This window comes from Anser cygnoides, chromosome 12 (genome assembly GCF_040182565.1).
Source record: "Anser cygnoides isolate HZ-2024a breed goose chromosome 12, Taihu_goose_T2T_genome, whole genome shotgun sequence".
Classification (NCBI taxonomy): domain Eukaryota; kingdom Metazoa; phylum Chordata; class Aves; order Anseriformes; family Anatidae; genus Anser; species Anser cygnoides.
In genome coordinates this window covers 14855318-14883152 of record NC_089884.1, presented here as the reverse complement: position 1 = coordinate 14883152, position 27835 = coordinate 14855318, and the positions used below count along the sequence as shown (strand labels likewise).

Sequence of the window (27835 nt, the reverse complement as noted above, 5' to 3'; positions counted from 1 at the left end):
TCACATATCTAAAAATATTTAGAAAAGCATTATACCAGTTTCTGTACAGAAGCACTTAAATATTCCCTGATAGTTTTTAGCTTCAGAATTAGAAACATGCAATTCAGTCCCAATAAACAAAGTTTCTTCTTGTCAGAAGATACTATGCATCACTGCTGAAATCATCCAGTTCCTGATGTGATTCACCTATCCACAAATTTAGCTTTATCCCAGCAGTGGAGATTTTTAACCTGCATCTCCAAAGATGGTTCCACAGAGAGGGTGATGCAACATTACAGCTTGCTGCCACTGAAAAGTTCATTCAGCCTCTCCTCCTACTGCCAGGAAATACCAATAAGGGGAGTTAAAATAAAAAGTTTATTATTTTCGGACATTTTAATAAGTTACATTGATTCACAGGCCTCATCAAGCTGTAAAGCCAGGAAAATGGAAGAGAGAGGGCCATTCCTTTAGGATTAGTAAGCCTGTGAAACTTAACTTCAGAGAAGCCTTCTCCTCCAGTATTAAAAATAAGTACAATATCTGATTACTGAAGCAAAAGAAAAAGGAGCACAGCCCAAGGAAGAAAGATAGGGAACATTCAAGAACAATACAAGAGATAATGAGGGGGAGGTAAAGACACTCTTATTTTTACTGCTGTAAACCTGCTGCTGTTGTAAAATATTATAATCATTGGGCCCTAAATATCTAAACGGAGCACTTGTGGGTTGTGACTGCTTATTTATGGTCACAACATTTTGAAATGTGAATAATTATGCAGACTCAACTCCTCTATTTCCATTCCATTCTCTCTTGTCAGCAGGATCAGGAAATACCGTTTGCAGTTTTGGTACAACGCATGTATCCACGTAACCGCTGCTCCAGCTCTGAGTTTAAGAAACCTTATTACACGTTTAACATGCCAAGGAGCATGTGCTGTGTTCAGAGCAGAGCTACTCATACAGTAGACTACTCTGCCTTCAAACCAAGGGGAAGTTCCACTGGGGCTTCAGCACGGCCCCATCACACCTCCCACATTCCTGAGAGATGCTCTGTTTCTCAGGGAGCAGCAGCATCACACCACCAGTTTCCAGCCATGAAGGCAGCACATCACGTCTGACTGGCCTGCAGAAAACAGAGCTGCCACGCTGCTTTCTGCTGAGGAGGGCTGCATAAATAACCCAGCCCAATCCTTGCTCAAAAGTAACTCAGCAGCCATAGGCTAAATGGATCGTCTTTGTGGGAAGCAGAGAAATGTCAGCCTCCATCAACCTGGTACACTCACGAGACTTTGTTCTACTGAAACAGTTAAAGAATGTGACAATGCATTTATTTTGGCCCAAGGAGTTTCTATTCCATGAGCTCTGCAGGCAGAAGACCATCAGTGCTACTATACACAGCTAAAAAATCTGAAATAATTCACACACACAAAAAAAGAACTTTGACAACATATTAGGCACAAGTTTTAAGTAACTTCCATTGAATCCCATCTTCCAAATCTGTAGTCAAAGCTATACCCCCCACCCCACCCCAGTCCAGAAATACTACTCACGGAAATTCAGGTGGATCAAAGATGGACTTGATAGCTCCAGCATAAATGGACAGTATGGATATTACTACGCAGGCCAAGAAGAGGGAAGCAAATTTGTTAACATATTTCACACCTACAAAGACCACCACTGCCATTAAGATGAGGAATACAGTTCCATACACCCTCATGTTGTTTAGCATAGCACTGGATGCATCATGGGCACCGGATGGATAAAAAATTGCTGCTTGTGGCACAATATATGTCTGAAATAAGAAGAAAGCAAGCTGAAGGAGCACAGAAACAGAATTCTGCCTACACTACTGTAGTGATCTTGTCCCTATACAAGAAATGCAAATCATTCTCCAATTTCACCAGGAACCTTTGGTTTATAGGAAAAGTCAAAGGGTAACAGCTCATTCTATTTCAGTAGTACAACTCAGCCAACTTTATCAATGATGAGCACATATATTTGATTAAGTCATGCTTCTGTCCACATTTTCATGAGACTTTGCATTCTAGATACCCACAGAGCATGCAACTTTCAAAGGGCAACGCTAGCAGTACAGAACTGGAGACCTTCTGGTCTGACATGTGAACGTGCATATGAATATAGGACAAGAATACTGCAGTATTTCTATCTGCCAGTTGCCTTAAAAGCACGTCTGCCCCAGTATTACTCACCAATAAAATCTCAATGGCACCAAGGATATACATTGCTCCTGCAAATGTTGTTCCCAAATAAAAGCACAGCCCTACAGCTCCACCAAACTCTGGGCCTAATGACCTGGATATCATGAAATAGGAGCCACCAGCTATGAAACAAGAAAAGAGAGGGTAAAATTGTCATTTGTTGGTTGTTATACATTTTTAAACAATCACAAAAAGAATGTACCAAAACTACAGTGTGTATCTGCTTTTCTAGAGCTTCAGTTAAAGCATCTTTTTGTTAGTACAGAGGTAAGTAAAACAAAAAAAAAATAGCCTAAATAGCCTAATTGATATTAAAGAGAAATACTGGATATGAATTCAGGCTTTGTAAACTGGCTTAAACAAGTTTCTCTGGATTAAAACCACATTTTAGTAGTAGTTTGTTAACTACACTTACCTGGAACAACGCCATTTGTGGCAATAGCACTCATTGATATGGTTGTCAACATGGTCTATGAGAACAAGAAAAAGGAAGCAATGGTGTCAACAACATTTTTTTAAATTGTAACTTATTCCTTGTTAGAGTAAACCTGCCAGCACACAAACAATAAAATATTTCTGTTTATTCTGCCCTGACAGGTCATTATCTGAAAGAAAACAAGGGGAGCAGGAATTTAATCAAGCTGTTGAGACTTTTGCCTGAGAGATGGCTGCTTTATCAGGTCAAATAATGTCTGTCTGCAGACAAAGCATGATAAAAGAGCACAGGTGTCACTCCCTCTGCAGAGCTGAAATTCCAACAAAGGCTTGTCCAGCAAAGCAGGCAGCTGTGACCTAAGATGGACACAGAAAACAGCTTTGTGCTGAACAAACACCATTTTTATGGCTGTATCTACACTAGAAATGGTTTGCCAGTTTAGAAATATGATCACACACAAATTTAAAAAAAAAAGTCACATGCCTACAAAAACATGGCTTTTCATTACACATGCATCTACAATGCAGCCTCTCCAAGTGTCTCACCAGCTTCACAGGTGTTATGTAACAGGTGTTATTTTAGCTATATACTTACACAACAGCAGCAAAGTAATACAATCAGGAAGGACTGGAGAACTCCGGCCATTCCTACCATCCAAGTCAACCGAAGGAAGAGAATAACCCCAAAGATGTTCTGCATGCATGGTAAATACACCCCCATCAGGGTGCCCATGCTGGGTGACTGAAAAAAAAAGTATGTTGGCATTCATTATCTGGAATTATTCAAAGCATAGGTAACCAAAAAACATACAACTTCAGTTTTTTAAATGATAAAAAATCTGTGAAACATAAAGTAGGCACACACAAGTACTATTATCCTCCACTTCCACAAAACATGAAGCAAACTGCTAACACCAAAACCCACCATTTATGAACAAGATGCTGACCCTATCACATCTTCACGTTTGAAATCATTATATTCAGCATTTAACACTAGTCACTAACAGCTAACCATATTAATCTGTTTTACTGTAGAACCACAGAGTTTCTAGGATAAAACCAGGTGAGGGCTGCAGACTCAGAGTAGGACGGAACCTACCCTACTCCCCCGAGTTTATAAATTAGCTTCCTGGAAAATATACTTTTGTGCTGTTATAACCACAAAAGATTTGGAAGCAATCTACAGGCAATCTTAATGTGTTAGGTTTTTTTTTTTTTTCATTTTATATATTCCAGATAAAAGTAATGATTTTACCTTTCTTATACTTAAATAATACTAGCATCAGACTCTGAATTGCTTTTAACAGTGACTGTAAAAATGCAAATTATTTATGTGACTTCACAGTGACTGCACACTACTGGCATTCAACGCAGTATCTTCCAGAATTCTCCTTTGCCTCAATAGTTATTGTCAAGGGACAGTCAGATCTCAAACAACGATATCAAAGTGCCACTGGGAAAGGTTTAGTTTCAAGGAATAGAAGTGGTCCCTGCATTGGCACACCTGGCACTGGCAGCAATTCAGAGTCCAAAATCTCTGTGGTTTCCTGCCAAGACATTTCATTGCTTCCATGTTTTAAGGTTCTGTTCTTCATTTAAAATCATACAGAATGCTGAAACATAGGGGGAACCTAACTTCTCAAAGGCACATCCCTTTACACACTTTGCATTAATAAACCTGAATTCCAAACCATATTACAGACAGGCAGCATCAAAAGAAACCCGTACACAGTCACCTAAATGACAAGGATATTAAAGGGAGGTAACAAAACTTGTTCAAATTTGACTCCACATAGCATTAACGAAATGCAAAAATAAAGCCATAACATGCACTCCTGTAAACAAATCAGTCATGAATCAAAAGCAATGGTACTTAGGACATGCATATTACTATCAAAGCAATAAAGCGGCTAACTTCATTCTTGCCTTTTCTTCACTTAGGAAAGAATGAATTAGCTAAGGTAAGGCAAAAGTATATTTTGGCACACAAAGCAAAATCCCAGAAAATACAGTGGTTATAGTATCACCAGGTTAAAATAAGAATCCGAAGAATTCAGTGCAACTTGCAATTGCACGTTACAATTTGGAATGTCCTCATCTGCATTAGTAATTTGCTCTGTCTGAGATGAAAGAAAACCGTACTTATGAACAGGATCCGAACAATTCGTTGTTAGAAATACCAGGAACTGCTAACCAATTTATTTTTTTTATTTTTTTTTTTAAGTCAGCTTTGAATTCAGTCTGTGACTGAAGTTAAACCTCCTGAAGTAAAGTGGGCAACGTGACTGTGTGCCAGTGGTCAGCAATGGTCTTACCCTACGTGACCAGAAGGGTCAGAATGGGTCCAGAGCGCTCTTACTATACTGCTCCAAAGCCACAGTACAAAGAAGTCCCTAAATTTGCCATTTCTACAAAAATTACCACCCTACAGAACTGAAAGCTTTGTCAGGATGATGTACAAGGATGAAAGGAATTGCTGTCTTCTGATACTACCAGAAATGACACTTGTACTTAAGTATCTTGATCAGGGTAAGGATTTTGAAATTAGTTGTTCCAATGCCTCAGCAGAGGAGAATCTTCTCAGGCTATTCTTTATAATACCCTTGTTTCCTCAGAAGCCCAACTTATTGCCATTACACAGCAGGGGCAGGGGGAGCACAGCTGTATATTCTACGCACAGTGTAGGTACGCAGCAGGTGAGTTTTCAGCCTGCCTGTTACACATCTCTCAACATCTGTTTCATTCGCATAAGAATTTGCCTTTGCTCAGCTCTTTCTTATCTGTTCTACTTGGCAGTTTTGCTCTAGTGTTCATCATCCCCTCCCCATCCCTCTGAAGAAGCCCTTTTTGTGTATCAAGTGACAAGCCAGCTCCAGCCACAGAGGAACTGCGCATTAATTGCATAGCTAAGAGACTACTGCAGAGCACAGCAGCCTAACCTAGGAGATGCACCAGCGTCTGCCAGCAGATGAAACCCAAACCACAGCATTACTAAGTGCACCTGAGGCATAAGAGTTTACTCTGCATTTTCTTACCCTGTGGAATAAAAAAAATACATCCATGAAATGAATGATGCACAAATATTGCTTGCACCAGCTTGCTCAGAGAAATATTTAATGCCAGTAATCTTCAGCAACGTAACCCTTTTTATTCATTTTTTTTAATCAACATTAAGTTGGAGTAAGTGATACTAAACCAGTACTGAAGCTTTAACGGAATGCAAACTGAAATAAGAAAGACGTTATGTTCAGGCTCTGCAGCTGTCAAATAAAACTAATTAAACAACCCAGGCTGCACAAAGGAAATAAAACACAAAGGCATTTTGAAAAACACTGGTTTAGTTTAGTTCAACTGAGAAAAGACAGAACAATCTCAAAAATCTCAGTTTCAGTGATGCAGATCATGTTCCTGCATGTGTGGCATTCTCTCTTATCAGCTGCAGACACATAATTGATACAAATATTGATCTGAGTCTGAAGGACATTATTTCCATTGTGCTAGTATGACGGATCATCAAAGCACTTGCCTGCAGGGCTCAGGGACATTGATCAGTAATGACAGCTCTTGGGGTTGCTCTGTAGCAGGAGGGCAAACAGCAGCACAGAAATGCTCTGCCTTGTTAAAAATACATGAACTAAAATACTTAATCTAATTTCCACCATGAGAAAGGGATATTTTATAGCACTGTGACTACTAAGTGCTTTAATACAAGACTGTATTTATAAAACAGAAAAAGCAACCCAAATCTCTACCCTGTTACAATGCAGTAGTGTCAATTTTCTTCTGATGTATGTCTAACACAGGATGATACCATCAAAAATATCTAATGGGAATGCTGAACCAGGGTAATATGTTTATATTGAGCTGTTTTGCACTGAAATTGTCCTGATCTTTACTTGTACCTTCCACAAATTCTGCATTAATGATTCCAAGGGATTAGAAAGGGGTAATGCATTTTCCAGAGTTCGTGGAAATAGCAAATCTCTTTTCGTCTTGTCGCTTTGGAAAGCGGGTGTCAACAACAATGATCTTCACCAGGCAAAGCACCTCATTATCTACTCATTTAAGCTTAGAATTTGAAGAAAGATCCCTTTTTTTGATACCCGCCACTCAGAGATTTCATCACTTTATGTGCGCACAACTGCATGTGCTCTCTCATGCTCTCCTCTTTAATTTGAAAGGATATGATCTCGGGGAGAGTGGTGTGCCAGCTCACAAAAGAGTTCTCATTCAGAGACCTGCCTTACCGGCTCAGATAGAAATATGTTTGCTTACTGAAAGGACTGTTTTCTTCTTTCAATTTTTGAATACCAGATCTAGAGGCTGCTAACCCTCCTTGCTCAAGTTTTTGTCAATAAGATGCCAATTCAGTAAGTAACGCAACAGGACAGGCAGCTCACCTTTTGTCAAGTTAGTTGGGCATGTATTAGCTGAACAAACCCAGGAGAACATTCAGCAATGAGTCAGTTACCAAAGCTGGCACTCAAAAACTATATGGGCCACCTGCTCCCATGCTAACACTCAAATAGGAAGAATAGGTTATCAGCAGTGCATTGGTTTATACTTCAAAAATGACTAAAACCAAATGTTTTAAAAAGTTCTGAAAATCCACCGAATAATCTCATTTGTACAGTGTCTGGATAATTTCAATGCACAGCATTGTACAGTTTCCCATTTTTTATGATATAATTATTGGCCAAGTTATTGTTTGACTTCATTATATTCTACGAGATGTTTAAACTTTCATATTGCTTATGGCAAGACAGGGAGAAGAAATTCAAAGTACTGTTATGATATTGCAATTGATGTAATTTATCTCAGAGACAGACATGCTAGGCAAAGATTCACTTAAGGAAATAGCAGTGTTTACACAAAAAACACTGAGGTATTAACACACGGTAACACTATCACTTTTGGAATAGTTACCCGACTCATTCTACAAAAAAAAATCTGAGAAGTCTGTAAACACACATTTTAGGGACATAGTAAGACATAATTCTAGACAATTAGAAGCCCAAAGTGCATTTTACCATAGAAACATAGCTTTCATGAGGACAGTATTTCTTTTTTATAGCCGTAAACAGTTTCAAAATACTTAAGTGTTTACGCATATCATACCTAGACACAGAAACACTAACAAACTTTACATGTTACTCTACTGAGGAGTTAAAACAACTTCTCATTTTCCTGTTATTTGCTGAGTTTCTTCCATAGGAAGCTATACTGTGACCATCTTAACCAATATTACACTACATCACCAAATTCTCTTAATTCTTTCTCAATAGGGAAATAAGTGACTGGCTTTCAGATTAGCCTGCATCTTACACTGGTATCCTGCCTGGGCAATCAGTAAGGAAATTAATAGCAAAGATGATTAGAAATTTATCTGAACAGTAAGGACTTGCCTATTGCATCTCCTTCCATTCTGTCTTTGCGAGGATAACCACCAACCTGCTTTTGGTAAGAAGAGGTGGAAATATTTTTTTTTAGCTTATGCGATATCACCAAATTAACAACAGATGCCTCACCTTATTCCCCTCAACAGCATGCTAAAACAAGAGATACAGATGAGATTTCATATTAGCAATGTGAAGGTAAAAACTTTGCACAGACTCAACAATTAGCATAATACAAGTATCACGCAAAAGAAACTCATAGTTAAAAAGTTTAAATTACTTTTTTGATTTAAGGTTGAAGTATCAAAATGCAGTACAGCACCTAGACAACCTTCACTCAGTCTTGTAATGATGTCATATTAACCCCAATATCGCAGCACTTTAGTGCTTGTGGTCCCAGATAAAACTGAACTTTAAGCTTCATGTTGACTAAACAAGCAGAGTAAGGAAACAGTATGAGCAAGAGAGCTGGAATCCAGCATTCAGCATGGCGTAATGTGCATTCTCTTTGAGAACAATGTGTTGTTTTTCAGCATTATCACTTCCATCTCCTTTTGAAATGGATCAAAAATTTTTGACATGACAATATTATGAAATCTGTAGAATTCAAATGCTATCTTCATTCTTTGGAAATCTTTCCTTTGAAAAAACTGACAGGCCTGCAAGTGTCATAAAATGCAACCCTACCACTTAGTTTTAGCACCAACTAAAACACTTGCCTGACTGCCAGAGCACTGACAACAGCAGTTAGAACATAGCGCTTGTGATAGAAATCAAACTACCAACAATCCAACCTCACCTTCTACTTACTTATTACAAGGCCAGCCCAAATGGGCTAACCATCTAACTGCAGACCCTTCGGGGTGGAATTCAGTTGCTTAAGAGCCTATCAACCACAATGACACTTAAGCTGCCCTGGGGTGTCCAATCTGACCTCCACCCACCGCTCTTTAAGGGCGTTGTCTCCTTCAAGCCCTGTGTCATACCTAACAGGCTTGCAGAGATCTCTGATATTACCCAGCGCCTCAAACAGCACTAGGGAAAAGCCGTCGGTTTTTGTTTTGTACTTCAATTCACAGCTAAAAGCTTATCCTACCTAAACCCACTCCAAGCATATGTAACTGCACAGTAGTGCACCCTCCTCAACCACTGGAGCAGTTCCAATTTTTTGCTGCCATCTGATTACCACTGAGTTCTATGGTTTTCTTGGCAACACTGCCACAGCACCTCACAGCTACAGAAGTTAAGATAAAGTGTAAAGGAGTCCAGCTCTCCAAATTCACATAGGGAACTATTCTGTTTGTTAGCTGGCCATGGAGAGAATCTTTACTTACTTTTGATACTTTCTTCTTGGAGCCATCGGTGCTTTCTGCTTCTTCGTGTTCCTTAACACCCTGGGTAAGGTTTGTGTAGTTGACCAACTTGCCAAGCAGAGATGACACTTTTGGTCGTATATCGAGTTCTTCCTGTGGAAGAAGGCAACAAGTCAGCTTCTGCGAGTCACAGCATTTGTGGAGAGTAGGTGGGGTCATGCCTTCCTTGGCATGCCTGAGGTTGCCAAGGAACACACCAGTGAAATCAACAAGGGAAAAATGGAATATTTCATCGTGCATGAACCACTGAGGAGAGGACTTATTTCTGAAATGAGGGCAACTCTGACAGGAAAAGGCCGTGGCAACAGGTATGCACTGAATGCATCCTTCTCCTTACGTGCTGGAAAACACAAATTACAGCAATAAAGCAGAACTTTGAGCTTCAGGACTATACAAAAATTAACATGTGCCTTGCATGAATCTCTAACATCAATGGACAACAACAGACAGTTTTAAAAGATTCGTTTCCAAATAAGCCAGCAATCTAATGATTGAAGTCCAATCGTTGCACGCACATGTGTATTCTGATCACTTTATTACACTTTTCAAGCTATGTAATCTAATTCACGTGGAACTAGATAAAAAAAATCCCAGAAGCCACATGTATAGAGCCTCACAGTTTTACATTCTTCCCATCCAACCTCTGCTTCTGAAAGTAATTTCAAGAACAAATCAGTGGCTTCCCCATTCAATCAAATACTTTCCTCAGACAAAGAAGGAAAAAGAAAAAAAAAAGAAAAGCTGCAGCTCACTGAAACAGCTAGCCTGCAAAGAAACAAAAGTAGGACAAAGTCATTCTCTTCCCCTTTCTCTGTGAAACTGAAATGCCTTACATGTCTAATTGCACAATAAGTAATGCATGGCAAAGAGAAACAACTTTCTACATAGAAAATCAAAGCTGATTATGAAAGATTTCACTGTCTGAAGTTTTACCATATCTTCATGTATTGTCATGAACGGTTCCTGGGAGGATTAATGCTTTGCAGCTGATGCAGAAACTGACCCCAAACAGTAAAAAGGTAATGCCATGAGCTAAGCATCCCTTTTCTTATTCTCTCCACAAATCTCATCTATGAAACCTACATTTCCCATCTTTAAAAACCCGGTTATGATTCCAGTCCAGGAAGAGGTTGGAGTAACGTGCTCTCCATTCAGCTGAGCAGCATAGCCTTTGGGATGTTACCTGCTCCTCCTCCTCTTTAGCACTACAGAAACAGCCTGCAGCACTGGTGTGGTACTGTGCTACTGCTTAGGAAGGAGGCAGGCATGTAAGTAGCAGCAGTCACTAATTCCACAAATGGCAAACTAACCATGATCTGCAAACCAGTTTATCCTGGTCATGGAATCACCGTGCCTTGGAGGAAGGAGACATTGGAGCTGGGAGCGTGCTTCCAAGTCTTTAGCTCAAGCACACTGCCATGCAAACACTTTTGTAGGCATTCCAGGGTGAGTTGCTATCTAGCAGGCTAATTATATGTGTCAGGCTCTATGCCACACAGCTGGACTTTGCAGCGGCCAGCCTGGCTGGGTGTAGTTAACCAGGATCACTGGGAAGCAGTAACTCAGGAGCCCAGCTGGAAAGCAGCTGCAGAGCCATGCATAAACCCTCTGCACCACTCCCCAGAACCTAAGCTTCTGAAAACATTTTTTAGAAGCATGGTCTTAGCACACCATGAGATATTTTCACTTAATGCAGCGCCAGCAAAATGAGGAGGATTCTGCTGGACTTGATGTGGGTCCAGATAGCCTCCTGCGTAAGAGTCTGGTCCTCCTCACTTCTGCGTGGAACCAGTCACCTCTCTCTGCCCCACAGTATCTGAGCTATTCCATCACACAGAACGTCCCACCATTACCTCAGACAGCAAACGCATACCTACAACCACAAGTGGTGAAGAAATCCCTATTACTGATATACTGCAGGTATAATACAGGACATCCAGGCTAATTTGGGTACCTGAATTTAGGCACTCTCCTGCAGGACAACGCAGTGCTTCTCAACACGGCAAATCTGCCAAGGCTCACTTTCCACACTGCTCAGCCCACAGTCCCACAGCTTCATTATTTAAATTCCTCAAATCACCTCTGGTACCATTATACTTTACTACGTTATAGACTTACCCTTAAACACACTGACAGGTTTTTAGATACCAGACTCCCATTCAGTGAGAGTTAGGTACCAATCCACCTGGATCTTTGCAATGCTCTATCTTCCACTGAATGATAAATAATACACATTCAATCCCTCCCAGCTCGGAAGATCACAAATCACATCAAAAGTCTGAAAAACACTTAGAAATTACCTCAAACAAGGCCAGATTTCTGTCATAGTAATCACCTCCCTTGCCAGCTTCTGAACTGTTGAGGAAAGGACTGTTTTCTTTATGGTTGCCATGACCTGCAAAGAAAAACGAAGATTTTGGTAAAAACAGAGAGAAATCCCAAGGAAACTTTGTAACCTTGACAAAAATAATCCACAGGGAATAAGCTTGTTTGTTCAACCGAATCTGTTTTTTTCGGTATCTAAAGTTATTCCACGATATCGGTATCAGAGACGTGACTCTGACAGGGGAGGTTTCGCTCTTTCTATTCCTGTTTTCATCAAAGCAGACTAACAAGTCACTGCAAAGCAAAACATACAAGTAGGGTCCCAGCTAACCCCCAGCTGTGCCTTTGTTCTCTAATGTTTCCTTAGATGACTATTCCTTTCACAGAACTGTGAGAAGTCAAGATACAGTTCTTCTGCACCCGGAAATCTCTCCTAAAGCTGAGAGTAACTTGTGAGCAGCATGTCCAAACAGATCAGGTCAATCTAATAAGACTGAACAATTCAAAAACTAGACTCTGTTGTTACAATACCGGAAAATATCAAACAAAAAGCTCCTCCACCCCCCTGCCCACTAAGTCCTAGACATCAAACCACACTGACTTCATGAAGCCTTACCACTTATTTTGTTTTGAACAGACCGTGCATTCTTCAGACTCCTCTTGTGCTTTTAAATTAAAACCTAACATCAGATACAGTAAAAGCAAAACATTCACATATGCAACAAACCACAAAAAGATAATGTGGGAGATCAGAACTTTCTTTAAAAAAGTATAAATTTAAAAATTAAAAAGGACACTATAGTACAAAATGATCTCTGCCAAAAGAATAATAAAATAAATTTAAGAAAATTTAAAATGAAGTTGATTCCAGTAATCAGAAGCTCTCTGACATGTGGCTCCCATTATAGTCTGCTTGACAAACAACAATTCCTTTCAGTTCCTTTCTTTTGCTTATAACTCTTCACTCCCTGCTCTTTCAGCCAACAGAAATTAAAGAGATTTCCAAAAGTATCTCCTTAAGAGAAGGTCAATCCAAGGAATACTCTTTCTATTTACCAAGAAAAAAAAAAGTAACCACTAAAGAAATTGAAAATGAAAGGAAAAACAGATTATCTCAAATAAAAAGATGACAAGTTAAAGAAGCCTCGTACGCTGACTATGTAAAAAGCACAAGATTAAATAGCTGGATTTTGGGGTGCATATTTTCACTGATTAAAGTAATCAATTCAACAATGCTATGCTAAATTATTTTAATACCATGAAAGCTTAATTATTTCTGCATTGTGAGATCTGAATCAACTTACAAAATTAACATGGCAGGCAAGTAGAAGACTCCTCCCCTACACACACAGATCAGCATATACCCCACCGTTACCAACATTATTGTTTCTAGCAAAATAATATGAGAAATTTTAGTGCTATTCTCACTGAAGGGAAGCAACACATGTGAAGAAGCACTATTTGCTGGAAATTGCTCGCAGGTGCTTTGAGCAAAACTGGTAGGGAAAAACTCACAAACAACAGATGTCTTTGTAAGTTTCTGGAAGTAATCACTTAGCAGACTGAAAACATTGGTAGACAGCAGTCAGCTGTTTTTACATGCCTACTGCTCTTCTCACTGCTCTAAGGATTATCACCAAAATGTGGATTAGCAGCTGCCTTGCACTTGTCTCTCAGCCTATTTGCTGACCCTACCTACATGTAAGGGATGTTCACATTGCTGTATATTGTCAAACTTTTGCATGACTAGGAAAAAATATCTCTAGGTTTAGCAACACAATCAAAATAACATGTTTATCAATTTAAATAAAGACAAATACTTACTAAACAAACGGTAAGAACTACTTGCTTTCTGTATACATTAGGTCTTTCATTGGCAGAGGGATTGTACTAGACCAATTTTATTGTAGTACATATTGCTTGCTATTCTGCAGTCCATTCTATTCTATTTTGGTCAAAGTACATTTGCAAGTCTTGCGGAGGAAATAGAGTCATCTGCCATAGATTTTACTTATGAAATTGAAAATAGGTGGGGTCTGTTTGACCACGAAAATTGAAAACTTTGGTCTGTGCAGTATCTCCTCATTACACCTACCAAATGTAGCAGGGTCACAATTCATGTTATTTTGTTTTCTTATCTCCTATATACTTGCTTTGATAATTCAAAGTTTAAAAAAGTGTCAAACAATGATTTTTAAATTAATTCTTTGCTGTTGTAATTTTCTTTGTTCTTAGCTTATAGAAGCAGTTTACCACCACTTCAAAAAAAAGTATAGTGGGTGTTCCCATTATTTGTAATGCTTACACAATCTCTTTTTATGTATAAAATCACACTGTTCTCAAGATAACTCATACATCCGATCCCAGATTTTTATAGAAGATGACAATTGCTTTGCTCTTTCAAAATGCCAAGCCTCTCATTACTGTCATCAGTGTAACTTGCCCTTGGTTAAGAAACAATACGTCATACCTTCTCCCTAAGCCTGACACAAAGACAGTGACTTAAGATCAATCAAGATAAGTCGCATTATTTTTTAGATGCATCTTCGTTTTACTGCAGTACATTTTTCATCACTGGTCTCTTCAAAAGCTCTCTGTCCTTCTCAGAAAGAGCGCGTGGCTCCTCTCTCAGTCACCATTTGCATTTTCCAGTATCACCAAATTCCTTCCCATTGGCTTTCCTTCTGAATTTAAGTCCTTGGTGTGCTTGCTCTATACATCTTCCTGCACACAGGAAGCTCAAACAAAGCTAACTGCAAAAGAAAATCAGCAACACTAGTGACTGGAATTAGAGCTTTGTTTTTGCAATTGCTAGGGCACGCTTTTCTCTCTATAGAAAAGTTCAGATGATAGAGAGATACAGCTGGCTTTTTACCACTTTCACAGCACTAGCTCCATTATCCTGGAAATACATACAGATTATGGATTACTTCCAACTATACAAAGTAATAGTGAATTTTCAAACTCCATGATTCTACCAATCCAACAAAATGCCACATTAAACTCCCTCTCAAACACTGGTCACTTATATTCCACTGCTTGGCATTGTAAGTTTACATTCAAGTTCTTTCAAAGAACATATTTTAGTTTCACCAGTACGTGGATCTGGGTGCTACAGAGACGCGTCCTGCATCAAAAGAAGTATTACGCTGAATAGTTTAAAATAGTTAATGAAATGATAGCCAAAATCACCTTCACTACAGTTGTATGTTTGGTGTAATCTCTACTTTTCATACATGTTGGAAAAAAACACCAAGGTATTAACCTAATCTTCTCTATTTCTATATCCTGTTCCCAATTTCAGGAATAAAACCTACAGTGGATGACTCTGTTTGCTCAACAAGAATCACACAAGAATCAACAAGTGACCACACTACAACAGAACAGAGTACAGCACAGCATGACACATCTTGCAATAAATATTTGTACGGTATATTCTGTCTGCCAATGAGCAACACCAGCATCTTCACACAGACTTACTTGAACAGGAAGAGCTTGTTATCTCCATCAGTTTTGGAAGAGTGCAGAGGTGACCTCGAAAAGATACTCTGGGGAATTCTCGCCCCAGCTTCTCGTGAGGATAGTTTACACTCTGAAGCATGAAGTCTCCTGGGCGAGCACCATCTCGTGACATGGGCACAGTTTTCCGCATTCTTAGTTATCAGGCCTTTGGTCTTGGACAGTAGCTATGTGATGTTAGTTTTCATGATGCAAGATTGTTTTGCAAGGAACATTTCATAAAGAGGGAGCTATATACTCTGCAACAGAGAATAATTTATTTGCCTTAGTCCCTAATTAATCTCAATTTGTGAGATAGGAAAGCTGTATGCCAAGCAGGCTAATGTTTCCTCCTTGCTTGTTTCACTGCTTCCCAGTCTTCATTATGTTTCAATAATTAAGGGTTCTTAATTATTAAGTTATTAATAATAACTTCTCTATGCTGCCAATTCTCTTCCAAACCAAATAATTCTATTTACAGCCACCATTACAATTATACAGTATGGCTAAAATCTCCAGCATAGGTCCCTGCACTTTTTAAAGCTCCCCTGCTCAGGTACAGACACAGGTCTAGAGAACAACATTCATTGTGTGGATCAACTGTGTTCCATAAAACAGCAAAGATGCTCCGTGGAACACCACCTAAACATCCCAAGGTGTGCATATATGGAAACGTGCAAACACACAAGCCCAGGAGATAGGATAAAATGATAAATGCATGTCCAAACCTTTACCTTGCTTTTATCTTATTGCCAGGAAAAAACACGGTAGCAAAACTGTACCAGATAGTCTGTGGACTGGTTGTACTGTGTTCTTCTCCAAAAAGTTTAGGTTGTCTTTAGTAAAAGCAAAAAGAGTAGGAACAGAGGACAGTGTTCACATAACTGCTTTCTTTTTGGAAGGTGGTTAGGCTAGAGAGCCAGTTCCCCTACTAGAGCACTGTGTGTGCAAGCCTTCCGTGCAAGCCGTCGTGTTTTCTTTGGTGAGGGATGAACACCAGAAATCAGGGAAAATTACAGACAAAACACCTACTTTAAAACAACTATAAGAAAGCCAGATTAGTGAGGATAAATGAAAGCTGAACAATTAGGCACTGCACAACTATTGTAAAGGCAGACCTGGAAGCTTTGCAGTGATAAGGTGTACTCAGCCAGAGTAGGAGGATAATCATCCGTGGGAGAAGCCGGCAGGAGTGACTGCGTGACTCGACCTGTCGAGGTTTTGTTCCCTATCATCAGTTTCTGAACTCCCTTAAAGAAAACTACCACTCCCGTACTTCATCACGCTCAGTTAAATAAGTAGAAATTAGTACATCTTAAAACACCCTCAGATCTTTCCATTTGGACATGACTAAGCCAGATACTCACTAGTTCTTAGGGAGGCTTTACCTACGTGACACGTTAAGGCGTGCTGAAGGCATGGATGGACAGGGTCTGACTAGCTTTCGTCTAGCCAGCACCAATAACAGGAAAAATATAGTAATGCAAATTAAGCTGCAGTTAGGCTTAAAATGTTAAAAAAGGATTCCCAAGAGGGCTGTATTTTGATACAGCCTCTGATGATGATGATACGCAGCATTCCTGCAGCTCCCTGCCTGAGATATCGAGACCTAAACCTTAACTACATCCCTTCCACTCAGGGACAGAGCTCTGAGCAGAGATTCATTAGAAAACCAGACATTCAAAGAAATCTTGTGGGGAGGGTCACAGGGTTAACTGAATTTCTGGAGCGGTGTAGGAACTAATGTCTTCTTTGTAATTGCACTATGCATGCACAGCCTCCCTCGTGCACACCACAGTAAAAATATTTTTGTAATGAAATCGGCTGCAAAGCAGCTAGCACCACGTTTTACAAGCATCACTGGTCACAAAGCCTGTGACAGTGAGGGACAGGCTGAGAGGTTTTCATGCACATTAAAAATAAATAAATGTAACTTAATCTAAGATTTAATAAAATTTTACAAATATTTTTAATATTCCATCATATTTTAATATTCCATCTACAAATGACACTGGAATTGAAGATTAAAAGGTAGAGTGTCTAACCCTGCAGCTGCTGAGGGATTCCTTTAACCTAATTTCAGCTCTCTGAGCAGTAGGCAGTTACGTTCAACTGATCGTGTCGGCTTGCTCTTCAGTCAGAAAGAAATGGCTGAATTAGCAGATCCCTGCAGTACATCTCCTGTACACACATCTTGGCATGCTGAAAATTACACTGCTACAGAGAACCTAACTTAAATAAAAACCTAATTTACAGATTGAAGATATGCAAAGCTGATCCCCCAGCAGAAAACACGTTCGTTCTGTTTGGATGATCCATTTTGGCTTCTGTAGATTTTTTTGTGTCAGGATCCTCTACAAACTTCTACAGAACTGATCATCAGGCCAGAACTCAGTTTATGTTTTTGCCCGCAAAATAAAATAAGTTTGCTAGACTTACTGTTCTCACAAGACCTGGAAGCAAATGAATACAAACAAGACAGATATCGTACAGCAGAAAAAGTTACAGGAACAATGGGATTGATGCAAACATTATTTTCAGGTCAAATATTTCTTTCTTGCAGAACCAAATAGTTTCATTAGTCAACACGTTTTAATGAAGACATCTGTTCACAGCCTTAAGGATCAAATTTTAACACAAAAAGCTGCCAGAGCCCATTTTCATTATACTTTGGGGTTTGTTTGGTTTTTTTGTTTGTTTGCTTGTTTTTACAAAAAGGAACTGTTGTAACACAGTTTTTTGACAAAGCACTGTCCAGATGGTAATAGTGATAATACTTTTCCAAACACTTGCATCAAAAGATAAAAGTTGGTTCCCTTGAAAAGGCTGTGCAGCGTTCAGATAGCATTCTTTGCAGAGACAGAAAAGTTTTGCAGAACTGAGTATTGCTGAAGAACAGAAAGCCCTAAATAAATTTCTTGGCCTTTCCTAGTACTTCAAGAACCCTGATATCTCCACATTTGGCATCAAAGCATTCAAGAGTATTGTTGATGTGTATCAAGAGACCACCATGTTTATATAACCTAAGAAAAACACAGATGACAGCACTTCAAATACATTCTAAATCTATTTATGTTCTTTACTTATGTGGCCCCTCACATGGGCTCAACAAAACTTCTGCTCTTAGGACTGTCATGAAACCTCCTTCTTAGTGAATTTGGGAAACTATAACAAATTATTCAACTTACAATTATATTTTTTTGCAGAGATTATAACCCATAAGTTTCATAAATAAAATTCAGATATGGGTTCTTTTCTTGAATTACTCATGTTCAACTACTTAGCAAAAATCCTAATCCATCGTTAGATATAGTCCAAAGAGATCTTATTCAAAATAATAGTAATAAGGACAGCCTATTAAAAATGTTTGTTTCTCCACGGACAGCACACAGCTAGCCAGAAATAAGAAACATTTTTGAAATAAAAATTCTGATTATAAACTAATTCACTGAAGCAGCACAGGCAGCTCACATCACAAATCTGATAAGGAATATTAATTTATTTGCACTTTAGCTACAGAGTAACCAATATTATCTGAAGGATTTTTTTAATGGAAAAAAAAATCAAAAGATCACTTTGTAATATTTAGCTTTTAATATATAGCTTTTTAGTATATATTTAATATTTAGCTTAAGTTTTTTCAAAACTGAAAATGAGAATTTTATTGTTTTGCAAAAGCAAAAGGTTTACAGTGACCTTCACAGCTCAAAAAAAAAAACAACCTCAAAGTATTTTGAAAACCTTGTTAAGTTTTCCGTTGTTCTTTTATTGTTTGTTTCTATGTGTTGTTTTGTCTGGGTTTCTTTTCTGTTCATTTTTTCCTTTTTGAGTAGGAGTACGTTTACATCAGAAATAGGAGAAACTGGAAATAAATGGCATTGTATCAAGTGAGAAAAAAATCATTCAGACTACAAAGCAGGCGTTGGCAGTGAAATAACTGAGAACTGTTAATGCCAGTTCACTTAAGACCCTGGACTACTGAGTCGATTTTCACTGTAGGTGGCAGAAAGCACGAGCCATAAATCCCAGGCTGTCCCAGTATTTTATGAAAATAAAGGCAAAAGGCACACTAGGTACCAAACCATGCAACAGTAAGTTGCGTGAGAGAAGAGAAAAGCAGAATGAACGGGCAGATCCATGATTTTTACCTGGACAGCTTTTAGGCAGCAAAAAGATCCTCTGTACTTTAAACACAGGCTCAAACTATCACTGCTACACTGACAGCACTGAGTTCCCACATACCACAGCCAGACACACGCTTCCATCAAAAAACACAGCTTAAGGCCAAACTACTGACATTGATGGGGATTTTAAAAACATAAGACGCTCATTCACCATTTTAAGACTAACACATAACATTATTTACTTCACTGTGGATTACCACTGTCATTAAAATTTTGCGTTTACTGGATTTTACCGAACAAGTAAAGCGTGTTTCTTTGGCGCTACTCTGCAGATACCATGTACACGCTTACAGTCAGCAACAGCTTTGGCATCTGCAAAAGCTACACAAAGCATAGTTTTACCATAATAAAATTCCATACTGTTGATAATATATTAATTCCTCTAAAACACTTCAGAGTTCTGAAGACTGCATTTGTTTGTGCTCTGCATTAAAGAAACAGCCAAAGCTTTCCCAGACAACCCATATAACAGTTTGGTTGTAGCAGAGTAAAGAATTAGATGTAGAGTTAAGCAGAGATCTTTGATTTCTCCCTAAATAAACATCCATGAAGTTGCTATCAGACTTTCACTGTACTTTACAAAACTACATTAGGGAACAGCTTTACCAAACAAGTTGACTGATACTACACAACTCAGAGGATTTAGCAATTTAATAATAATAACCCTGTTTCAGAAAATGCAATGATTTTTTTACTCCTCAGTAAAAATACACTGATAGCTTCAGAACAGTGTAATCCTTTGTGGATATTAACATCAACGTGAAGTACTTACCCTTCAGCAGTAACTCTTTGCCATTTGCAGTAATTTGGTTTACCATTATTCCTCCTTCTGCTCTTAGCACATGCTCTAGTAAATGCCTTCTCTGTGAAGTCCTAAGGATCAGACAAGTTTAATATTGTATTCCCAAAAGAACCTTTCCTACCTCTGACAAACTGACTGCTGGCTGCAGTGCTCTGTGGGACTGATCTCTTTCAGGAAGCAAAAGGGTTTCTTAGAGAAAGCTAAGGCAACATTGATAGACTCCTGGCATTAAAATCCTTTCAACACTGAGAAAATATACAAATGTCAAGTTCTTACTGAAAATGCTGTTCGTGAAATCCGAATCCAGCCACATCTAAGAGGCACTTGGCCAGCTGTTTGCACACTTACTCAGAAGAGTGTTTGCCACAAATCTGCTGCTGAGTGCGGAATCAGACAGCATTTTAAAGCTGCTAATGCCATGAAGAGTATGGCTCTGCGACGTTTGCCCTCCAGGCACTTCAAGTGAAAACAGTGATGTATTTCTTTCCATCTTCAATATTTTTTTACTATGATTACCCATTAGTGGATGAATCATATGAAAGATCACACACATGCACACAAAGCATCTGTATGATGAAATGGAGGTTTATATAAGATACAGAAGCAGATATCAACTTAATGATTCTAAGTAGTTCATAATTACCAGAACGCTATACGTTCTGCTTGTTTATAAGGAGGTCCTTAAATCACACACACCACACTGAAACTATATCTACATTACCCAGTAGCTGTAACCACCAAGAATGCCTCGGCGATTAAAAATGCCAAGTCACTTTTGAGAAATGGATTTAGGAACTCACATTGCTTAAGAGCTTTCATAATATAACTCTTCATCGCCAGCTGAAAAACACTATAAAAACAACCTTTGTACTTCACTGTAATCCACTTCAGAGGTTCTTTCATGTGGAACAACTCCAAATCGTTTCTCACGACTATCCTCCCTGAAACTCAGTCCCCTCACATGCATGAAGGCATCTCAGATAAGACACACCCTGTGTCAAAACATAGGAAGAATCATTTTAGAATTTTCCCTGCAGAAAAACATTCTCAATTTCTCAGAAAGGCACCAAGCTACGTCTACGAGTCTGGCATACAGATTCCATGTGATATTCAATTCACTTCTCTCTCTGATATCAAAAAAGGGAAACGATTTCCAGCCCTGTACCCATTCAGCTAAGCATGTCTGTGCAGTAAGAAAGATGAACATATGTTAGAAAGAAAACATACCAAGAATAAAAGACAACTGTATAAGCACAAGCCACTGAGTAAGAACAAGCAGCTGGGAACAGTGACCATTGAGTCAGTATTGTCACCAGCTCAAAAAATGTCCTACAGAGAGCAAGTAGAACTGGAGGAGATGTAAGCAAGAGTGCTAAATATCTCCAGACATACAGAAAGTAACTGAAAAAAGGTTTAAATTAAAGGTTTAAATTACTTTGAGAATTTCAATGTATGTACACATTACACACTACATACTACACAATGTATGTAACAGACATTTACTATCCATTCCTGGAAGACAGTGAGAAGACATCTATTTTATCTGTCAGTTTATTGTGAACCCCTGAATGCTTTATTTGTTGTCAGTTAACTCATACAGAAAGTGGAAACTATTAGATTTTTCTTGCATTTGTGTAGGACTTTGTTCCATGTGATAACAGAGCATGCCAGAGACTTTTTTTTTAACTAAGGGAAAGAAAAAAAGGAGAAAGACAAAAAAGACCTAAGCATGTATATGCTCCAAGGATGAAGAGTCGATCTTTCAGTGTGAAGTGCTACAAACATCCAAAACTCACTTGCAACTGTGGTCACATTACTTAAAGAACTCTGAAAACATCAAATTCAGCCTGAGACTTTCTAAACAAAGGAAGTCACTCCATCCCAAACAAAATTTCACAGGGTGGAGAGCACTCTGGCATTGCACATATGATAACACAGAGGATAAATAACAAACCATGTTCAAACACACAATTATAAAGAGCTCACAGGTCTTCCAAAATAGCACAACATATTGCACACTGTGTAATGCAGCACAGAGCAAGACAAAGCCAGATACCTGGAAAAGCCACAGTGGCTTTTATCATCATTTTACAGAAAGTCCATCAGTTTGCAAGAGCATCAGCGCAAAATAAGAACAGCGTGTAGCTCACCGAAACTCTTCATGTGGCAACAGGTAACATGGGATCACTTTGCTTCTGCTCCACTGGTCAGGAATTAAATAAAGCACATGCAACAGAAGGTAAGTCAGAGGAAGCTCAGGGACATCTAACAGTGAGCTTAGCCTACCTGCCAAACACGTGCTTCCACCACAAAAGACAGGATACAGTGTCTTCAAAAGGGCAAGGGCAAAGCACCACCATTAAAATTATTCTCTGCGTGTTGCCTTCAGTTAAAGCTTTAAAGCTCCCTGTATGTACACTAAAGGGCACTGTACAAAAAGGCAGATAATCATCCCGCCGTCTGGTTAGACAGCATTGGGATGTAGCAAATAAAGCTCAGCTAGTCTTCCTGACATGTTCAGCTGCAATGCCCCTGAAACTAATCCATGACATCGCCACCACATCCTCTGGGACATATAGCCACATCAAAAGTAAATGGTTTGTTTCTGCTGGGGTAACGTAACTTGGATTTAAGTTACATCCATGCAGGAACTGAATTTGGCTAAGGTTGGCAAGGTTTTGCTGATGATGCTCTAGAAACAGCTCTGCTCTAGAGATCATGTCCCAGTACACAGTACAAAATACAAATTATGAATGTAGGGAAAGGAAGGGATCCTGGAGGGAGGCGATAGAATACCCTAAACCAGTTTTGGTGCTGAACACTTCATATCATACAACAACAGTCTGGACAGTGATAAACGGAACAGAAAAAAAGCAGAAAATATTTGTGAGCAGTAAGTTCTGAAATGAGACTAGCAAATCGATTAGGGAACCCCTACTTTTATCCTATGCATCAAGTTTGAAAACAAACATATACTATAGCAACAGCAGCAAAAGGGAAGTCAGATATGTTACTTAGAGGTGAATTAGGACTGGAAAACTCCTGAATACAAAGGTAGAAAGCAGAAGAGAAACAGTAATGTGCTATTCTCCATCAGAGAGGGTGCAGCAGCTACACTGTCTTCTTGAATTGCTCCAAGTCCCAACCCAGACCTGACTTCCTCCATGAAAATCCAGAGGTGGACTTTGCACACAGTGATTAAGCTCAGGGCTGCTCAGCCTGCAAGCACGGACAGAGTCATGACACAAGGTAGCACTGCTATAGATAATTTTATGAAAAACAATTATACTCCAGGGCATAAAATTTGTGTTTTACTGCAGCAATCAGCAATTTAAAGTATGCAAAAGCACGTCTTAACAAGTTTCCTCTCCTTAGGAGTTACCCTAACTCAGCAGATGGGCAGCTTCTAATGGCACACCAGAAGAATGCTTCTTTCCCTTTGACATGGAAGTGAAAGGCAAATGTTCACTCTATTGCCTCACCGTAAGGAGGTATCTGTGATGACTGGATGCTGTTCTAAACTCTCCAAACAAAAAATTGCTGGATACTGGAAGAGGAAAAATGAAGGATGGCAAATAAGCTGTAGAAAACAAATACAGTTTAATTCAGCGTAATTAGCTTGAACCTATACATAGTACTGCATGCCTCTGTCCGAAACAGCCTGCATCATCCCTCCTCTCCCAGGATCTTGTTATACAATCTCTGCTGCAGTTCCCTGTAAGCCAGCTTCCAACATCAGCTTGCAGCTTTGATCCTAATTTTCAAAGTGATCAATGGATTGCATCCTAGTTATATGACAGACCACGTGGCAGTCAATTAAAGAGCTGGGCTTCTAGAACACAGGTCACTCGGGAGGCAAATTAAGGGTTCTGGATTCAAGGGGATAGACCCATGGGGCACATTTCCAGGTGACATTAGGAGAAGCCAGAACCTGAATAGCTCTGGAAATGCTGTTATGGCATGCCCTAAGCAGACCAGCTTCTTGCCATTGCACTCTGACCACCAGGACAAAGCTGGGATGATGTCTGTCCTCTCGCTAGTACCGGCATCTTCTCCCTCACCTCTCCCCCCAGCTGCCCTGCACAGCCTGGCACTGGCCTTTCATCATCTGCTTAGCAAAATGCCATTTCACTTACATCTCCAACAAGTCTTAGGTTCCCTCCCATGAGCAAAGACAGCTAACTTGGCAGTTTTGCCAAGCGATCAACCTTCCCCATTCATCCATAAGCTAATGAATGGAGCCAAAGCTCTCTTTGGTCAATTAGTGCATTATCCTGCACATCTAACCCCACTTCTCTGTTCTACAGAGCAGAATGAAGATCAAAGGATGATTCAAAATATTCCACCAAGTACCTTTAATAGCAGCAAATATTTGGGAAAAAAATGTATTCCTAGCACTGTCCTAACCCACACCTCTGTTGCTCAGACATGAATTAAGACTGCTGGGGGGGAAAAAAAAAGTTTTATTTTTTCCAGGCCAAATCTAATACCTACCACAAAAAAAATACCCCTTTAACTCACGAACTTCTTTTTATGGCTCAAGAGACAGTTTGAGAGGGCCGCTCAGGACAAAGAGGCAGTTTGCAGCCTACAGAACAACCTCTGGATAGGTGTGCACTGGATGACAGAAGAGAGGGGACCTGTGCCACATAACAGCATGTAAGATGCTATCACATCCAAAATCCTGAAGAGAAGCTAACCACACATGGATTATAAGATCTGTATTTTTCCTGGTCACGTAGATATTTTATATTTAAAGACAACATATTTAATATATATCAAATATTTGATATTGCTGATATTTTTGGTGTATGGGGTTGTTATTTTACATGCATAAAAAGAAGGTTTTGTCGGCTTTGCACTGACTACAGCAGCCAACATGAAAGATGCACAGTTCTCCATGTGTGACAAAAATCCAAGTATACTGAAAGAAATCATCCAAAGCAGCTCAGCTGAAAGAACAAAAGATAGTACTACTCACTACTAAAGGATCACTTGGCATCACTTAAACAGATGCCTATTGAAAACACATATGTAAGAAAAGGGATTCACAAAATCAAACAGCAAAAATACTGAAACTTTCTTATCTGTGAAAATGCAAATCAGCTTAGTATAGTACGACATCCAAGATTTCTAATTCAAAGGTTAGTAAAGACAACACAATCATTCCTAAAAAGTAATTCCAGTAGACTTCAGATCATGTCTTAAAATGGTGCTTTTTTTTAATCCGTAGCTCATATAACAAAGTATTTCCAAAAACAAATGAAAAAAACTTTAACCAATGGGTTAAAGATACAAAACCCTTGATCAAATAAGTCTTGCACCAGTGGATTGGTAATAGCAATTTTGCTGAAATGCAAAATCAGTCTGCATATTAAGTTATTTCTTACATTGTAGTCAAGAGCAGATGTAAATTTTTAACCTGGTCTTGGAAGGGAAAATCTCACCAAATGCAGCTTTGCTCTTTCTGTGGCACTGTGTGTCCCCCATTCTCTTACATGCACTTAAAAAGAAAGCACTGATCACCAAGAGCGATTTTCTTCCAAGTTTTTGTTCTTCTTCAGCTTCAGTGAATGGCACTTACTGTGTTTGGCTACATTTCCTCCTCAATGAAGCTGCAAAGTTACTTTGTCATCATTCCACATGTAACTTTAGAGCAAAAGTCAAATTTAAACTTTACAGTTAAGAGCATGCGAAAACGTATTCCTTCATTTTGCTGTAGCCGGGGATGGGGAGAGAAAGGAAGCATCACTATTTTCTTTAAGGAAGTGAAACGCTGCAGAAATTTGCAAGGGCAAATTGAATAAAAAACACAGATCAATTTTACTTGTCAGAGAGACAGGTACCACAAATACAATGGATGAAACCCAAAACCTGATTCGAATTCCTTTAGGAGAGTGCAGAAATTGAATCAAAGACAGAGCTCCAGCTTATTTTAAAAAAAAATAAGAAAAAGAGCTTCACTGAGACTTAGTTTGAAGCTCATCAAGTCAAAAGGAGCAAGCATTTGCAGATGGAGTAAGATAGAAAATCCATGTCTTTTCATGTACAGCTGCTTAGCCTTCTGATACAGGTGTTCTCCTAAGCACAAAAAAGTCAGCAGCTACAAAAGACAGCTGGTGGCTTTTTTTTTTTTTTGTATCTTCTCTTATTTTTTGCAACCTACAGACCCACATACAGCTACAGGAGTTGCCTTCAACTTACTTAGACACAGCCTTCGCTGAGCTTTTCCAAATAACTCAAATACCAAAGAACCCACAAAAAGGGCTATGTTTTTCTATATTTAGTTAAAGTCTCCTGGCAGCCGGCAGCTAACACCAAGGTCCCCGTAGTGCCAGACAGCTGCTGCCTCACCAGCTCTGTCTTAATCACGGCACTAGTTGGAGGTATGAGAGACACGCTTAACAAAATTAACAGTTCATGCAGTAATATGAACTTTTTTCTTTCCCTGGCAAGCATTTTTATGGATGAGTTAAACCTGACAAGACCACACGCTACTAAAAAAGATCAAGAAACTTGAGGTATCCGCCAGGGACTCCATGAAAACAAGTCACACCAGATCTCGCAGCAAATCTCAGAAAAATGGTTTTGCTTTCAGGTTGCAATCTCCTTCCCCCACCCAAGTGTTATACACAGCTAATCATCTCACAAAGCACTTCTCCACTTTCATTTTTCACATTCCACATGCTTATCTTTCCTTATCTGAAGCAACAGTCCACTTATCTATGCACCTGTATACTGAAAAAGCATGCTGGAGTTTGGCACTGCTATTTGTGTTGTGCTAATTGCCAATTGCACAAGCAGAAAAAAATACTGGGCTTCACAAGGATAACAGTGCTGCTAAGACCCCTTTCAGGATCTGCATTTCCAATGATAATAATTGCTGTGTATCCTAATTATGTTTATAGTAGAGGATAATAACTCAGATCAAAGTTTCTCGAAACCACCTTTAAATAAAAGGATCAAATACCGACATATTCAGCACTCATGGGACACCTTTAAAATCTCCAACTTCACACAGAGAGGGAAAAATGTGATGCGAAGCTGGGCAGAACAGGAAAAAAACACACCTTTCCTCATCAAAATACAATTAGATTGAATAAGATACAGAGAAATCTGTATCATTTTCATCAGACAATAGTGAACAAATCACCAGAGAAGACAGACGACTGACATTGGTGTATTTCTCTTCTCAAGTGACTTTTCTCCCAAACTGTTACGAGTTCCTGCCTTGACTCCTCCCCAGGTCCCCTCTTGCATGACTTCTTTCTACAGTTTCAAGGCAACAGAAATAACACTGAAGATGCACGTGTTACAGAGGTTATGCAAAAATATACTCCTATGTCTACTGTAACAGCATCATTTACCCACAGTGCTACTAGCACAAGTCCTGGTTTGAACTTAAGATAACCTAAAATATATTTGGACACGTATTTTTATCACTGCTATTTAGCTGCAATATCTAATTTGTTATTGACTAATTTTATCTTGTCTGGACTTTGCCAAAACATCTATGTACAAGAATCAAGAGCTTTGCAGAGGGATTTTTGAATGATTTACGTATCTCCATTAAAGGTATCTTTAGATATACTTTATGTAAGCTTCAATTCAACTCTTGCAAA

The 27835-nt window shown here is 39.1% G+C and overlaps 1 protein-coding gene across 4 annotated transcripts in view; it reads right to left on the bottom strand.

Moving 5' to 3' along the window:
- Positions 1 to 27835, bottom strand: part of SLC12A4 (solute carrier family 12 member 4) — a 50299-nt gene that overhangs the window by 18621 nt on the left and 3843 nt on the right. The window contains exons 1-8 of one of the 4 annotated variants that reach the window (XM_013192364.3): positions 15210 to 15440; positions 11705 to 11799; positions 9366 to 9497; positions 8164 to 8184; positions 3231 to 3377; positions 2616 to 2670; positions 2192 to 2322; positions 1532 to 1773 (exon numbers count right to left, since the gene is read on the bottom strand). In XM_013192364.3, coding sequence (XP_013047818.2) covers positions 1532 to 1773; positions 2192 to 2322; positions 2616 to 2670; positions 3231 to 3377; positions 8164 to 8184; positions 9366 to 9497; positions 11705 to 11799; positions 15210 to 15381 — 995 coding nt within the window. In that variant the 5' untranslated portion in view covers positions 15382 to 15440. Of the gene's footprint in view, positions 1 to 1531; positions 1774 to 2191; positions 2323 to 2615; positions 2671 to 3230; positions 3378 to 8163; positions 8185 to 9365; positions 9498 to 11704; positions 11800 to 15209; positions 15441 to 27835 lie in introns of those variants that run through there. The other 3 variants (XM_048078627.2, XM_013192365.3, XM_048078628.2) reach the window with 3 other exon arrangements.